This window comes from Orycteropus afer, unplaced genomic scaffold (assembly GCF_000298275.1).
Source record: "Orycteropus afer afer isolate SDZICR_OR568_19922 unplaced genomic scaffold, OryAfe1.0 scaffold00010, whole genome shotgun sequence".
NCBI classification, from domain to species: Eukaryota; Metazoa; Chordata; class Mammalia; order Tubulidentata; family Orycteropodidae; genus Orycteropus; species Orycteropus afer.
The window spans coordinates 23,132,502-23,149,263 of record NW_006921597.1 but is presented as its reverse complement, the minus strand read 5'-3'; the positions used below and the strand labels follow the sequence as shown (position 1 = coordinate 23,149,263).

General features: G+C 36.8%; 1 protein-coding gene across 1 annotated transcript in view; it reads left to right on the top strand.

Moving 5' to 3' along the window:
• Nucleotides 1–297: 297 nt before the first annotated feature.
• NTNG1 (netrin G1) overlaps nt 298–16,762 on the top strand; it is a 494,390-nt gene continuing 477,925 nt past the window's right edge. The window contains exon 1 of the mRNA XM_007949962.2: nt 298–543. Coding sequence (XP_007948153.1) covers nt 298–543 — 246 coding nt within the window. The remainder of the gene's footprint in view (nt 544–16,762) is intronic.

Sequence of the window (16,762 nt, the reverse complement as noted above, 5' to 3'; positions counted from 1 at the left end):
AATAGATATGTTCTAGGACAAAGACAAAGCTGCAAGTTGTTACCGCCTACACCACAAGTATGTTAGGCGTCCACCAAAGTTCTCAATATTCCCGAACACGCACAATATCTTAACCCTTCGCATTTGGTTTTGGAGTCTGATTTGAAGTCGACCCTTCTTCTTCCTCTTCTTTTTTTCTTTGACTATACAGACCTACCTACAAATAGACATATATGTATATGTATATATAAAACGGACACAGATCATAGATAAGCAAACTCTGCTTTAACTGCTACGAAGATTGTAAAGAATTTAGAGATGTATTTGTCAAGATTTCTGTCAATTCATGCCCTTTGGGTTACAGTGTCCTCAGTGATGCAGCCTTTCCCTTTGGTGTGGGGACATTATGATGTATGTAAGACTCAGATTTACACAGATGAAGGGAAAGTTTGGGATTACATGGCCTGTCAGCCGGAATCCATGGACATGACCAAATATCTGAAAGTGAAACTGGATCCTCCGGATATTACCTGTGGAGACCCTCCTGAGACATTCTGTGCAATGGTGAGGAACCCTTTTGAATAGAATATCTCATACTAAATGGGGGCATGTTGTATGTGTATACCAGTGTGATGAGTGTAAAGACTCAATATCTGTAATGAACTGAATCTTCAGGTAGCACATTTGTGTTCCCCATCCAGCTTCACTCTCAGTGCAGGCATGCACTACCCAGAATTCTAATTTGCACAGTGTGATATCTCAGTGCAGACCTTCTGCATTGGAACTTACCCTCTGCTTCCCTGCAAATTAAAGGCTTATTATAGCAGGTGCACTGTATATATTACTAAAAAAAAAAAAAAAAAAAAATCCCAACTGAATATTAAATTCCAGATTGGAAATTCAGAATATGATTAGGTCATATGTATTGTGTTAAAGATGAAATCTGTTAGGAAAACAACTTTAAAAACACAAAGCTTTCTTCACACTACCATATAAGGCCAATCCAAAGTTCTATAGTGAAGGCTAGACTAGATCTCATGGTTTTCTTCATCAGGAAACTGTTGTGATTGGTTAGGAGACCAATGAAAAGAGAAGAAGACAATAGAGGAACTAAAGTCTTGTGAGACGCTTTTCTAGAAAAGTCTTACTTGCCAATTGATGCAGTTTCTTTATTTTGAAGGGTCATAGTTTCGAAGGGGTGTTTGAAAGATAAATGTTGAAATGTTGACACATATTTGTCATAAACTAATGGCTGGGGGCATACAAATTCAGATATTATTCTTTTGATAAGCAGGATTTGTTGTTCTCATGGTGAATATACTAGGTGAAAAGGCAACATTGGAGTGGCATATTGAATTTTCACATAAGAATAGCTGAAAATATACCTTCAAAATATTAGTAAAGAAATTGGTTATTAAAGCAATGTTTAATCACCAAGGATAAGAATTCAGGCAGTGTGTTCATTTGGTTTATGTGGTTGCCTTTTATTATAGGTGGTCTTTATTTGATATAAGAACTGTGATCCCATTTTTCTCCACATACAGATATAATTGTATGGCAGATTTTAATAGTATTCTTACCTGACTTTATTATCTTGAACCTGGCCTGGCATTTTCAGGATAGTGAAACTATTAATCAAAGTAACATCTGTTCACAGTCCCCAGTGAGTTAAATTAGCATAAGATCATCTTAGACCTAGTACTATAGAAAAGGTTTTGTAATAGGAAACAATTTTGAGCAATAAAGAGTGTTTTCACCTAAAAGCTAAGGGCTTGCCATTTTTCAGAAGTGCCTTTGGGGACGGTTTGAATTATAGTCTAAACCTGATTTTGTGGAGAGTGAGAAAAAGAGCATGGCTATTAGGTGTCACTATGACTAAAGTGCCCTGAAAGACTAAATATTTCAGAGAGCACCTGTCTCTCTGGGAAACGGGTATATGTTTTTACAAAGAAGTTGCATTTTAGTAGCTAGAGACTTCCAGAAAAGGAGCTTATCCAAATACATTATACATACCCATTGTCATCGAGTTGATTCTGACTCATAACTATATCAAATACATTAGCAACACTATAATAAATCGGTAGAAGAGCATATGTTGCTTTTATAAAAGGCCTTTTATAATTTCTCATAAAAGGTCAGTTTTAAGATCTCCTTGCAAAACCAGGGTGAAATTGCCATTCCAGTATTGGTCGTGCAATCTCCCACTCCTTACAGCAAAGGATAAATTCTAGGCCAGCTTTTCATGTGCTAAGAACACTCTAGCCCTATTTATTGGTTTGCATGACACCTGTAACAATATGTCTCTTCTGGAATTGTTTACTTCACTGATCTAAGTAAAATAGCGAATATCCCTTTACAGGATCCCATTGCCACTGGCATTTGTGTGTGAAGCTTCCTTGGTCACTGCCTCTGGCAAGAGGCTTACTCAGTGCTGCTCTTGTCCATCCTGTTGAAGGGTTTACCTGGTGTCTGCAACAGGCCTCCTTCTCCTATCATGAGTGGGAACGAGTGGGAAATATAAGACCTCCCATGCCTTCATTTCAGAGGGATGTGGCCAAAGGTCCCTAAGCCAATTCCTACCGCTCTGATGGCTGTTAGAGACCAAAAGAGGAAAAAGAATTGAAATGACATCCCTCAGGTTTCTCAAGTGCATTAGCATGTATGCTTTATGTGTTTACATGAAACCCCACAGGACTACCTTTTAAAAGGCTGCCTCCTAGTCTGATATAGAAGCCTTGGCAGCTTTAAAATTGTCGTCGAGCAGAATAATTTTCTGAGGCAGAGATAGTGTAAGACTTGTGAGACATTACCTATCAATGCTTAATTTGTACACCTTAATATGCGTATTATCAGCATAACCGAGTTAATAAGCTAGCCTTCAAATACACACTGTGGGACTATTTGTATACATGTTGTATACAAAGTCAATCACAATGACCTAATACAGCAACATATTCTCTCTATAGTTGTGGTTTTTCCATAAAACTCTTTAGCATAAGGGTTCCTGACACAGGCTATGAAGCTGCCTCTGGATGCTGTCACTTCAGCCCTGTTTAGGAGCTCCTTAGCCCAAGGTCTAATGGGAATCCATAAAGTCATTTGTGTTATGACTTACACATTCTCCCCTCCTTGACACCCACATCCATACCTGCTCCCTCAGAGTCATTATGGCCTATTACATCAGGGTAGCTGCCACATGGGCATGATCACTACTTAGCCCATATATGTAAATGTTTGCTGCAGAATGGTTTTAGCAATCATCTGCTCAGCTAGTGACACCCTTATTAGCTGTGACTAGCAATTCTGAGCAGCAAGCAGACATTTGGTCAGAGAAAGACCCTGTAATTCCCATAGCCGATTTATTTAATATACAGTTGAAGGGCATTGGCAATGCACTCAGGGTCTGTTTTGCTACTTTTTGCATTTGCTCCATCACTATATGCCAGTGACTATCCATGAATACTGCATGTACTTTAACACAGAATGAAATTTTAGAGAAAAGGCACATATGGATGTAGTCGTAGATTCCATTTAATAATAAATCTCTGCTTATTAACCTGGATGACCTCTGACATAAATGCTTAGTGTCAAATAATTTTAAATTGTCCATTTTAATTATACCAGCATTTATAAACATTAGTTTTCTGGAAGAATTCTACCATTTCTATTTATGAAAATAGAATATGGAAATACACACATACACACATATACTCTTACCTATATGTGTGTGACATATACATCTGTGTATATATATGACTTATATATTAAGAACTATACATTTTCTTTACCATTTAGTTTATTCCTTCAAGTTGTTTGATGGCTAAAAAAGAATCTCTGTTTTGTTAAGGGGGAGGAATGTGAAGGGCAAAGGAGGATAACAGTTAATTATTATTATTATTATTTTAATTCTGAGATAACATGTTAGTATATCCTGTCTTTCTTTCACTCATGTTAAAAGCTCCAGGTATCACAGCTCTGTCAGAAAACATAGATCGTCTACTGACTACAGTTTGTTTCAATTTGCATATAATGCAGAGAGCATGATCTGAACCTATGTGTAAAGCTGAAGTGACAACACAAAGCTATGACTTGTTCTTTGTGTTTAGACAAAGTTAGCTGTCATATCTTCACGCAACACCCCAGTGGCTTAAAAATGGCAAAATTATCTGCAATTATCTCCAGCCTGCAGCTAATTTTCTGGGTACGTTAAACAGAAGCTTTGAAAAGAAGCCTACAGACGGAAGAAGTCATGTGAGTTTGTACAATTTATGGAGCAGAAGTGCTGATGATGGTAGAAATGTGAGCCCTTGAGTGCTGCTATGGATTTCAGAGCCAATCAAAACTAAATTAGGAAACAAAGATTATTAAAAAGTCTTCTGTGCATGTAATTTTGGCATAATATTATGAGGTGGACATTAAATGTTTCCCTTGGAGACTTTAGGCATCATTAATGCAGCATGCCTTTAATTACAAGTAGACTCATATTACCAAAAAAATGGAGAAAATAAAGGACTCTGTAGTGTAGTTAGCAATCCCCTCATTATGTTTACTGAAATAATTAAAAGAAAGGGTATAATTTTTCTAAATAAAATGTCAGAATTTGAAATGAAAATGGATTTTCTTTAGGAAATTTACTAATGTGTGCCTGTACCCTTGATAGGCATTTATTCAAGTACTCTAACATATTGTGCTATTTCTAGATAGACTCCTATTAAGTAAAAAAAAAAAAAAAAAAAAAACTTTAATTATTGTAAGCATTATGGGTAGAGCATATTTCACTTTGTTCACATTGAATTTGCAAAACTAGTAGAAGGCGTTCATTCGTGTTTTATGATTTTAAAGGAATCCAGGGAGATGAGTGGGTGTTGATGCCTAGTCTCGGGGCTATCCATAACTTAAATTTCTGATCTGACATCAGCTCAGGTTGCCATCTGGTGGCTATCAGGTGGCCTTTGAGAAATTAATTTTGATAAACTCAGTTAAATTTTCAATGACAAGGAATTAATATCCGTTTTCCAAAAACTGGAAATGACATTGACTTAGTTAAGAGTTGAATAGTCTTAAAAAACATACTCCATTCACATGAAATATAATTCAATAAATGAATGAAGTTTTAATAACAGTGACATCTTTCATTTGCATTGATTTATCCCTTAATTATTCCAGAATGGAATTTTTTTAAAAAAAAAAAAAAGAACAACAACCTTCAGTTCCTTCATTATTAACATTTCATTATTAGTTCATAATTTAGACTTATTTCTTAGAAAAGTTTAATTCATGTTTGTGATGAATTAAGTTATAAGGAGATCAGTCTTTCTGATATATGACTATATCAAGTATTTCCTTAGTGAGGGACCTACAGTCACTCCTTATTATCTATTGTATGAAGTCTAAAGTCATCTACCTGAATTTTAAGTCGGTGAATACAATCTGATTTCCTCCTGCTTCCTCTAAGGGCCCTGTGGCATGTCCATCAGGCTTATGGCTGGCAGTATGATTAGAGGGGGGCTACTGGGTTTGAGTGGAAGCTACCTTGGCATAATATTGTGGTTTATCAGGGAAGACTTAGGAGGGAACTGGTGAAGATTATGGTAGAGGTAACCAAACAGGAAACTACCTCATATCCTTGTTTCCAGCCAGTGTTCTCTATGTGCACAAGTGCTTTTCTTTATTGGGTTAATGCTTCCCAAATATTATCACAGAATCCAATATGCCAGGTGAAGTGGACAGAGCATATAGCATATCCAAAACATCCTCTTGGTGATGAGAATCAGAGTGAAATAAAATATGTCCTTTGCCTCTAAAGGAGGTAAGAAGAGTTACTGAGCATAATTAATGCTAAGTGGTGTGCATCCTGGGCATGGGAAAGCAGAGAAGTAGAATCAACATTCAGAATCCAAAAGCAAAGCATAATTTTGTTACATGTCAAAGGGTCACTTGTAAAATACTATCTGGTAGCTATATAATGGAGGCCCTGGGTGGTGCAAATGATTAATGCATTTGGCTGCTAATCGAAATGTTGGAGGTTCAAGCGCACTCATGTGTGCCTTGGAAGAAAGGCCTGGTGGTCGCAAATGGAAACATCAGTCACTGAGAATCCTGTGGAGCACAGCCCTACTCTTACACACCTCAGATCATCATGAATCAGAGTCAGCCTGATACCAGCAGGTTTGTTTTTTGACTTCTTTCTTGTATATTGACAAAATGAAAGAGGCATTTACCACAGTTTTACGCAAATAATGAGCATCATCTACGTTTGCTTGCCAACCATACCCTCCTCCTGAGAGATATTTTCTGAAGTGCCACTATGTTAGTTTTTTTCACATTGCTGAGAAAAAAAATTAGCACATGCTGCTTATAAAAATATTTCATGGAGGGCAAATAAATGTAGAAGACACACGTTATTTCCATAAAAATAAAGTATTTGCTTATTGAGAAGGTTGAATTTTTAATATTTCTTAGCCATTTGAATTTTTCATCTCTAATCGTGGTTATTTTACTTCTTTGTAGTTTTGCCCTTTTTAACTTCTATTTCTCAGCAATTTATATATATATATATGAAGTGTATATTTATTGGGCAGTGTTTCGTTCTGCTGTGCATGGGGTCACTATGAGTCAAAAACGACTCGATGGAACCTAACAACAACAAAGTGTATATATATATATATATATATATATATATATTTGGACCTTTTAAACAATGGCACTGTTTGTCAATTAATCAAATTCAAAAATATGAATATTCTTTCTTTCTAAAGAGGAGGTCTTGTTTCAGAGACTTTTCCATAACCTTCCTTTTGTGGAAATTATACATATTTGGATTTTGGTGGCAGAAAGCCATTATCTTAGGACTAGAACATATTCCTCTGAGTGCCACCTTCTGTGTCTTTTTTCCTAATGTAAGACCTTCGAGAAGCTGTCATTCACCTTAAGTAAAATGTCCCTTTTAACTTAACTTAGAATCGATCCTTTTGGAAACAGTTACATGCTGAAACATATTCCTGCTGCTGTGAAATCGGCTTTGGTTTTAATTCACTAGCCCAATGGGCAGGCTGATTTTTTCATGTGCCATTTTTAGATTTCAGAATTTCATTTCTTTCAAAAGGGAAAATGATGAAAGTTGTTTCACAACCATAATATTGGAAAAGAACTTCCTGAGATTTACAGGTTGCAAGTTTCTTCTTATCTTGCTGGGAATAGATAGATCCACATAGTGTCTGTTCCATGAAAATTAAAGATGTGAGCCGAGGAAGAAACCAGAATTGGTTTTCATTCTTTGACCTACTTTGAAACTGACTTCTAAAATATTAAATGAAGATTTGAGCTGGGTATTCCTCCAATACAAAGAAATAGCCCTTTTGTTCCAGAAGGGTGATGTCCATTGAGAGGTCCAGCAGCCAAGATTATCATCATATCTTATCTGAGCAATGACTTTTCACCAACATATGCAACTTTTTTTTTCCCCCTGTTGTTCCATTTCCTTCTTGGAAATGGTGAAGTGAAAAAATCAAATACACTTTCAAGCAAACTTCAAACATGATCTGAAAACTAACATTACGTTTCAGCAGTGTTGTCATGTTTCCTCTGTGTTGATTTACATGAGGGAAGAATCTAAAAATTGGTTGTTTTTGTTGTTGTTATTTGCCGTTGAGTTGGCCCCGACTCATAGCAACCCCTTCTTGGGTTTCTGAGGCAATATCACTATGGAAGTAGGATTGCCCAACCTTCCTTCCAAGGAGTGGCTGGTGGGTTTGAACCGCCAGCCTTCTGGTTAGCAGTCAAGTGCCTTAGGCACTATGCTACCAGATCTCCTATAGGGGGAAAAAAAATCAGAGAGGTAAGAGGAGTATGAAATAGGCCCAGTAGTTAGAAGATTGTTCTAGAAAAATAATTCTGTATTTCAGGGAAAGATAATATTTGGTGTGTATATACCTTCTAACGGACATGAATGTGGGATGTGGACAACTATAATGGGTCTGCCAGGGTGAAGAAATTTGTAGATGATGTGAAAATTTTACCAGGGGACCTCAGTCTTTTCTGAAGGCGACATGTGAAAGTTATGGACTTCTTTCATGGTAGAACGAGATCATTTATATTACAGACCATTCACAAGTTCCCTGAAGAGAGAGGGGACAGCTTATGGGGACAACATGAGTTGTAGAAGGGAAGATGTATATAACATGAAGAAAATGAGCTGGTGGCCAATATGTTGATGATGACAAGACCACCTTTGTATGGATTTTTTTTTAGTAATATTTTATTGTGTTTTCAATGAAGGTTTACATAGCAGTTTAGTATCCCATTCAATAATTTCTATAGAAATTGTTCGATGACTTTGGCTATATTCTTCACAATGTGTAAACATTCTCATTATTTCCATTCAGTTGTTCTATTTCTCTGCATGGATTCTGATTTCAAAATTCAGAAAGGCAAATCTTGTACAAGGGGATATTTTCATCAATGGGTCTAGCTGGCTTACAGTAGCTATCCATCTGGCCATCACTGAGTAGACAGTAGTGCCTAGCACAGTGGGGTGCATATCGTGGTACATGATGCATGCTTATTAATTTGAGTGTATGCTGTATATTTTAAAAATAACACTTGTAGCTAATATTTATCTAGAACTTACATGGCGCCATGGACTGTACAAAACATTTGGCTTGTGCTTCTTCATGTAATCCTCAATCCTTCATTATCCTTATTTAACAGGTAAATTAATTGAGGCATGACTTTTCCAAGATAGCAGTGGGAACATGATACAAACTCAAGCAGTCTGATGGCCATGTTCCACTCTTAAACTGTCCTATAAATTCTTCACTAATTTTATTGATACCATGTGGGATTAAACCATAGCAAAAGCCTTTTTAAAAATTGCATTTATGATTTGGACTATGAGCTACAATACTATGATTTTGTTATTTAAAGAGTTTTGATCTGAAATAACCTCAGATAACTGGAGTCTATAAACAGAATGCATGGAATGTTGGTAATACATGTTATGTGATGAGTGTCTTCATTCAGGGATAAGAGAACCAATTAACAGTGTTTGTTTCCATCCTTGCTTTCTTTTACATTAACATGTTCATATAAATAGAAATCATAGAGAGGGGAGTACATATTGTGCTCACCATCTAAAACCAGAATAATAAGTCAGCAACTGTTGGCTAGTTAACAAAACCGTATTCTTGTGGGTGAGGTGTTGAGAAAAGTAGTGTGATGCTTTTGATTATTGTTGACACTGTCAGTAACAACTGTCATCATATAGCCATGTTATCTCCACTTGCCTGTCTAGTAGGGATTTTAAAACTTAAAGTGTTTATGATAGAACTCTGATTCCTTCTCCCCAAATTGATCTACCTCTAGTCTTTCCCACATCTGTAAATGGCATCTTCTAGTTGGCTAGTCACCCAAGACAAAATACCTAGGAATGCTCTTTAATTCCTTTACGTCTCTCACTACATGTGTAAACAAGTCCTGTTAGCTGAATCTTCAAAATACATCCCAAATCTGACAACTTCTCACCCTTTCCACTGTAATCAGCCAGGTCCAAAACAGCTTCATGTCTAGGCTAAACTCCTGCAGTATCTCCTAACTGATCTCCCTGCTTCTTCTCTTGCTCTGTTATCTAGGTTATACATAGATGCCAGAGTAAACTTTTAAAAAGTTAAGTCAGTCAGTTCTTTTCCTCACTGAATTTCTTCCAGAAGCTTCATGCCCCTTTTAGAATTAAATCCAAATGCTTAGTACTGCCTAAAACTTGATTGAATCTAGTCCGTGCATACCTCTCTAACATCCACTGTGATCACCCCCAACCCACCCTCCAACCTCTGTGCAGTCCTCCAGCCACACCTTCTTGGTGTTCATCATAGGATTAAGTTTATTTCTGCCCTGTTCTCTTGGCTTGGATCTGTATTCTAAATATCTTCCTGTAGCTTGATCCTGCCTTTTCTCAAGGTTTCTGCCTAAAACACCTTTTCAAAGGGGCCTATCTGACCACCTATATGGGAGCTCTGGTAGCGTAGTGCCTGAGGCACTTGACTGCTAACCAGAAGGCTGGTGGTTCAAACCCCCCAGCCACTCCTCAAAAGGAAGATGGGGCAATCTGCTTCCATAGTGATACTGCCTCAGAAACCCAAGGAGGGGTCGCTATGAGTGGCGGCTGACTCAACGGCACATAACAACAACAACAACAATATAAAATATATCTCCTATGGGATCACCGTGAGTCAGAATTAAGTCGAAAGCACACAGCAACAGCAGTGCACACCCTTTATCTAGCCTCTGTTGTTGTTGTTGTTGTTGTTATGTGCCATCGAGTCTTCACTGTGCTTATAGCAGGAGAGATACTCAAAAAGTTTAACCACTAAGAAAGCACAGACACTGACCAACCAGAAGAGACATCAATGAGTATGCCTTGCTAGGAATCTTCTAACTGAATCTCATCCCAATTATAGTGATATAATATTATGTTATATATTTTCTCATCTATTTATTATGTCTCTTCCCCTCTAGGATTCAAGTGTCAAAAGGGCAAGAAATTTGTCTTGTGTCTGCCCAGATTAAACCAAAAAAAACCAAACCTGTTGCCATCAAGTTAATCTGTGTGTTACAGTGTAAAACTTCTCTGTAAGATTTTCTTGGCTGTAGTCTTTACAGAGCAGATTGGCAGGCCTCTCTTTGGTGGTGCCATTGGATGAATTAAATTGGTAATCAAGTACAAACTGTGCCACCCAGGGCCCTATTGCCCATAGCTCTCAGCTGCGGTCAAGTAGATTTCCACTTATGAAGACCCTATTTCAGAAGCAGATCACCAGGCCTATTTTCTGAAGTTCCTCTGGGCAAGTTCAACAAAATCAAAAAATGAAATGCACTGCTGTCAAGTCTGTTTTGACCCATAGCGACCCCTCCTTGGGTTTCTGGGGAAGTATCTCTATGGAAGTAGATTGCCCAGTCTTCCTTCAGAAGGGCAAGTTCAAACTGCCAACTATTCTGTTAGTAGTTGAACACTTAACATTTTGTGCTACCCAGGGACACCATTGCCCACAATAGGGCTCAGTAAATATTTTTTGAATGAATGAACTGTTCAAACAGAGATATGCTAATCTGTCCATAATACTTATATCAAAGATTATTGTTTTATTACACAGAAGACCTTTGAGGTATATGGACTGTACTAGAGGTCCTTCATTTTGAAACTATAATAAATTTTTTAAAAAAATCATTTTTTAAAAACTATATAAACAATATATTAAATGCATGTACAACCACCACTTAGAATTAGCAGTGTTATCTACCCACTGCCATCAAGTCGATTCTGACTCATACCAACCCTACAAGACAGAGTAGAACTACCTCATAGGGTTTCCAAGGCTGTAAATCTTTATGGAAGCAGACTCCTTCATCTTTCTCCCATGGAGCAGCTGGTGGGTTCAAACCCTTTTGGTTAGCAGCTGAAACATCATTACCATTTTTCTTAAGGCTTTTTTATAAGAAAAAAAAAAACTTAAATAGACAAAAACTGATAAAGCTGAAGTCTTTGTCCCCATCCCAGTCCGTTCCTTGCTTCCCTCTCCAGTGATAACCACTGTCATGAATTTGGTGTGTTTCATTCAGTCTATGATTTTATAAGAAACTTATGTGTTCATAAGCAATGTATTGTTTTGTTTTGGGTTTTGTTTTTCATGTTACCATACTGAAATAATTATTATATAGCTTATTTTTTTTATTCACCATTGGTTTTAATAATTATCCATGTTAAGGTGTGTGATCTAGTTCATTCATTTTAAAAAGCTATACATTGTATACATACATTCCTCACTATTGGGCATTTAGGAAGCTTCTTTTTTATTTTTTGCAACTGCATATTAACTTACAAGAAACATCTTTGTACTCCTGATGCATATGAACAAGAGTTTATTTTATTTATTTTTTCTTATATATCCAGAGACCAATCTGCTGGATTCTAGATTATTGACATTTGCATCAAATGGGATTGTACCACTTCTCACCAGCAGATTACTAGAGTCACTCTTTATAAATTTTGTTTTATCTACTGATAGACTGGTAACGTAGTGCTTAAGACATTTGACTGCTAACCAGAAGGCTGGTGGCTCAAGCCCACCAGCCACTCCTCAGAAGGAAGATGGGGCAACCTACTTCTGTAGTGATACCACCTAAGAAACCCAAGAAGGGGTTGTTATGAGTCAGAACTGACTCAACGACAGTGAGGGTTTTTGTTTTTTTTTTAATGTTTACTCATTATATAATATATTTATGAACTTGTGTTCTCTTATTGCCTTAGCTGTCATGACACTAATATTTAGATTCTATGATTGATCACAGAAACCATAATTAGTTCATGATTGTTGAGAAAGCTCTATGTACCATGGCCACTAATCTCTTCTCTTTGTTTTAATGAATTATGGGTACATCACTCGGAAGTTGTTTGAGCATCACTAATAAATACTCATAATACTAACTCAACAGGAAGAAGCATGAAATTTTGAGAGGTAAACACAGAGCTAAACTCTAAGCAAACTTCTGTGACTTCATGTCTGGGGGCAAACCATTTGAAGAGAGATCCCTTGCATCCATCCACTGAATTGAAATCTGTACCCTGACCTGTACAATATATACAAAAATCACAGATTTGAGAATCATTTTTAATAGTTATCATTATATAATTTATTTTCCTACTTCATTGTCTTCATTACTGGACTATAACAATAGGCTTGTAGTGCTTTTTAACGGCAACTCTCCTTGCTTACTTTGCAAGATGATATATAAATATTGCCTCATCCATCACTGGAGTGACTTGTCTCCTAGATGAAAACCTGAGGGTGATGTGTAACTGTAATAAATTTGGACAGCAAGGGAAGGCTTCCATTTCCAATTAAAACCACAGCCAGGAAGTTTCCATTTAGATTGATGGTGAGAGTAGATCAGTACACATTTTCTTTGTTTGTTTATTTTGGTTGTTTGGGAGAAAGAGAAAGCTGTTTTATGAGTTCATAGAAAGGTTTCCCAACTCTTTATGTCCTCCTATGAAAGGGCCAACTGTCCCTTCTTGGCAGGGAGTTTCCAGGATGAGTAGGGCTTGAACAGTTAGAATAACATCTTCAGAAGTGGAGTTGTCTACCTTGAGAAAGTGCATGCCTTTAAGAATATATTTTATTTGGATCCATACAGGCCTGAAATTTCAAGTTCCATCTGTGCCAAACAGTGTGACTTTAATCAAATTATTTCACCTCTTTGTTCTGAGGAAGATAGGCAATCCCTGGAGTATGAACAAGTTCAGTCCCTAAGTCTGTCCTTAAGGTAAATTTGTATATAAATTGGAATAGTTAGGTACAGTTTCTATCTAATGTCTGTTAGTCAAAATGTTTTTCTTAGTACATAGTATATAGTGTATCTTTCTATGCATAAAAAACACTAAGGAAACACTCATAGATACACTAAAACAGCTTGAATCATAATAATACAGTAATGATAATAATAATGTTGTGATACTTGTCACAAAGTAGCACCCATTTGTTATTAGGAACCATTGTATGTATTTCTCAAATTTTTAATATAGTGGGCTTTATGGGGTTTGTTTCATAACTGTAGGTTGTACCTAAATCAGACATTCACAATCCGGGACCTGCCTATAAGTAGGTAATGGCAACATGCCTGGCACACAATATATACTCAATAAATATTAATCATCTTTATCATCATGGTTATAATTTCTATTGCTCAAAAGCTGAAGCCACTCTGATTCCTCATTTGCTGCTTTAAAGAGATATTGTGGATGTTTTCCCTTTAGTTCTTTTTGTGGACTGTCTGGTCTTCCTGTATGTTGCTAATGGGATCTAATAACTAATGCATATGAGGTCTGGCTCCAAGCCATGTATTTAAAACCAAAATAATTTCACACTGTGGTTTTAAAGTAAATGAAATGTATTTTAAATAACACAGTATTAAAATAATCTTTCTTGGATGCAATGGCATTTGCATTGAGATTATAATGGTTCAGTGTTTTAGCATCTGCACTAGACATGCCTGAAAACAGCATAATGACTCCTGAAAACAGAACAAAACAAAAATGTTAACAAAATACATGTAAAAAAGTTAAACAAAAGCTCATTTTGTTAATAACATATTAGAAGGGCTCAATGTGATGGTTTTCATTGAAGGCTTAGCAAATACACGGAAGAAATTTCTCCATGGAAATTGAAATGCTCGTTCCTAAATCATTTCTTCTGGCTACTCTATTATCCGTGTTATCCTCTTCCTCAAAGGCATCCATAGGCTCTCCACCACACTCTTGACCAAACGAAACAAAATGTGCTTAGGTGAAACCTTAGATCCATAATCCCCACCTGCAACCATTGCAATTTTTACTTTATATGATATTTTGATGGAGTGTATTCAATTAAGGAAAGCAACAAATTACGTTATCAGGGTCACTATGTGAATTAGGAAAAGGTGTTCCTTCCTTCCAAGAAGTGTAGCCTTAAACTATGACTCAGAGAGGGAAGTGTAGGCTGGAGCCTCACGTACCCTTACACTGAGTTTTCCTGCACAGCACACAACCTGCCCATCTGTGCATGATGCCTCTGTGCACTGTGCAGGCTGCTCTTGTGTTTATAACTTGATCTTGAGCAGGACTTGCATTGCAATTTGAAATGAACACCACTTGGGAAAAAATCCATTACAGGCCATACAGAGAATTTATCTAAGTGACATTAGGTGATAAAAGTATCGAATGTTAGTAATTTCACTAATTTAACAAATGCTTATTAAGCACTTACTAAGTTCAAGGTGTTCTGTTCAGGATATAAAGAAGAAAAAAATGGACATGTTTTCTAACCTCATAATGCTCACATTCAAGGCAGAGAAGAACACATTAAATGATACCAGTAGTTATTATAGTGCTAAGTGTTTAAAAGAAGAAATTTAAGTAACTATGAAAGCATGTAATCATAATACTGGTGTTGATAGGAAAGTAAATACCATTCTTCTTGAGGACAGTCTGGGTTTGCTGGATTCTAACAAATGCTAGATTTACTCAGTTATTTGGGTTTTGCATCTATTAGCGCTATTAAGACACACAACTTCATTATTGAAATTTCTGCAGTAAAGTATGTTATTGAAATCAAACCCACTGCCATCAAGTCAGTTCTGACTTATAGCAACCCTGCAGGACAGAGTAGATTTGCCACATAGGGTTTCCTTCCAATGCTGTAATATTTACAGGAGCAGACTGCCATATCCTTCTCCAGTGGAGCAGCTTGTGGGTTTGAACTGCTGACTTTTCAGTTAGTAGCTGCACTCTTAACCACTGCACCAGACTCCTTAAAATATGTTGTTATAAGACTATAAATTTAGCCCCTAACCTCTTTCTTCACTGAAACTATTTTTAAAGATAACTTAAAAGCAAGATTTCTTGGAAATGCAATTGCATGTTATAATAGCTAGTTACACTTACCGGTGTACTTCAGTTGCCTTCACATCGACTCCAATTCGTGGTGACCCCGTATGTATCAGGTAGAGCCATGCTCCATAGGGTTGAGTTTTCAGAAGTAGATCACCGAAACTTTCTTCCAAGGTACTCTGGGTAGACTCAAACCCCTAACCTTTTGGTTAGTAGCCAAATGTATTAACTGTACCACCAGGACTCCACTCGTGCACTTACCATTTCATTTTGTAATTAATTATGGGTTATTTGTATGCTCCCCACACTCGATCCCAATCTGTTTGAGAATAGGGAGCTCTTGCTCCCTATTGTATCCTGAGCAATTAGTATAGTGCCCAGTACATTAAAAAAAAAAAAAAAAAAAAAAAATCATTGCCATGTAACCTACTAGCCAACTTATGGGAGAAAGATGTGACAGTCTGCTTTTGGAAAGATTACAACCTGGGAAACCCTATGGGGCAGTTCTACTCTGTCCCACGGGGTCACTGAGTCTGGTGGTAAATAGTGGGCTCTTCATATATAACTGTGGCATGAAAAGCCCTTCTACTAGTCACCTTTCCTAAACCTCTGCCTTCTCTACTTTTATTATTTTCCCTCAATATAATTTTTTAACATGTATTTTCTCTTTCTACTGTTGTTTTTGTAATCTTTTATGATAGCAAAATAACCTCATGCAGAATCTGTTGGAAAGTGACCCTTGGGGGTATTTTGTAAGAGTATTTGGTACTTTCTCTCCATTATATAATCTGTGACTTAGTAGTCATCCCTCTACAATTAACTTGATTGTGCATGTGTTCACGACATTCCTTGCTCTGCAAAGCCCTGTGCCAGATACTATAGGAGATAACAATAACATGCATGCCTCTGCCTTCAAGAAGCTTATAAATAAATAGCTATTTACAAAGAAGAAGAAAATAAATGCTGTTAATGCTACATATAAAGAGCTATAGAAACACAGAGGGAAGCAGTTCATTGCAAACTCAGAGGGATCAGTGATAGCTTCTGAGTTATGCTTTGAGGGAAAAGCAGACTGTTCCGAGATGAAAGAAAAAAGAGGACATTCCAGCTTAAGAAAACATTTTAAGCAAAGCCTTGTCTTTAGTTTCTCATTTAAAATAATTTCCTTTTGCAGATCTATGTCAACAATAACAAATGTTATGACTTTGCTATCCATGAATTAATCTAAATCCTGCTCAGCTGGGCTTAAGTTTTTCCAATACATAACACAGCATTATCACTTCTTATACTTGGCATATTCTCCTACTCTGTAATCCATCAATCATTAAACACAATCATGTTGGTGAAGGTACTTTATTAATAATA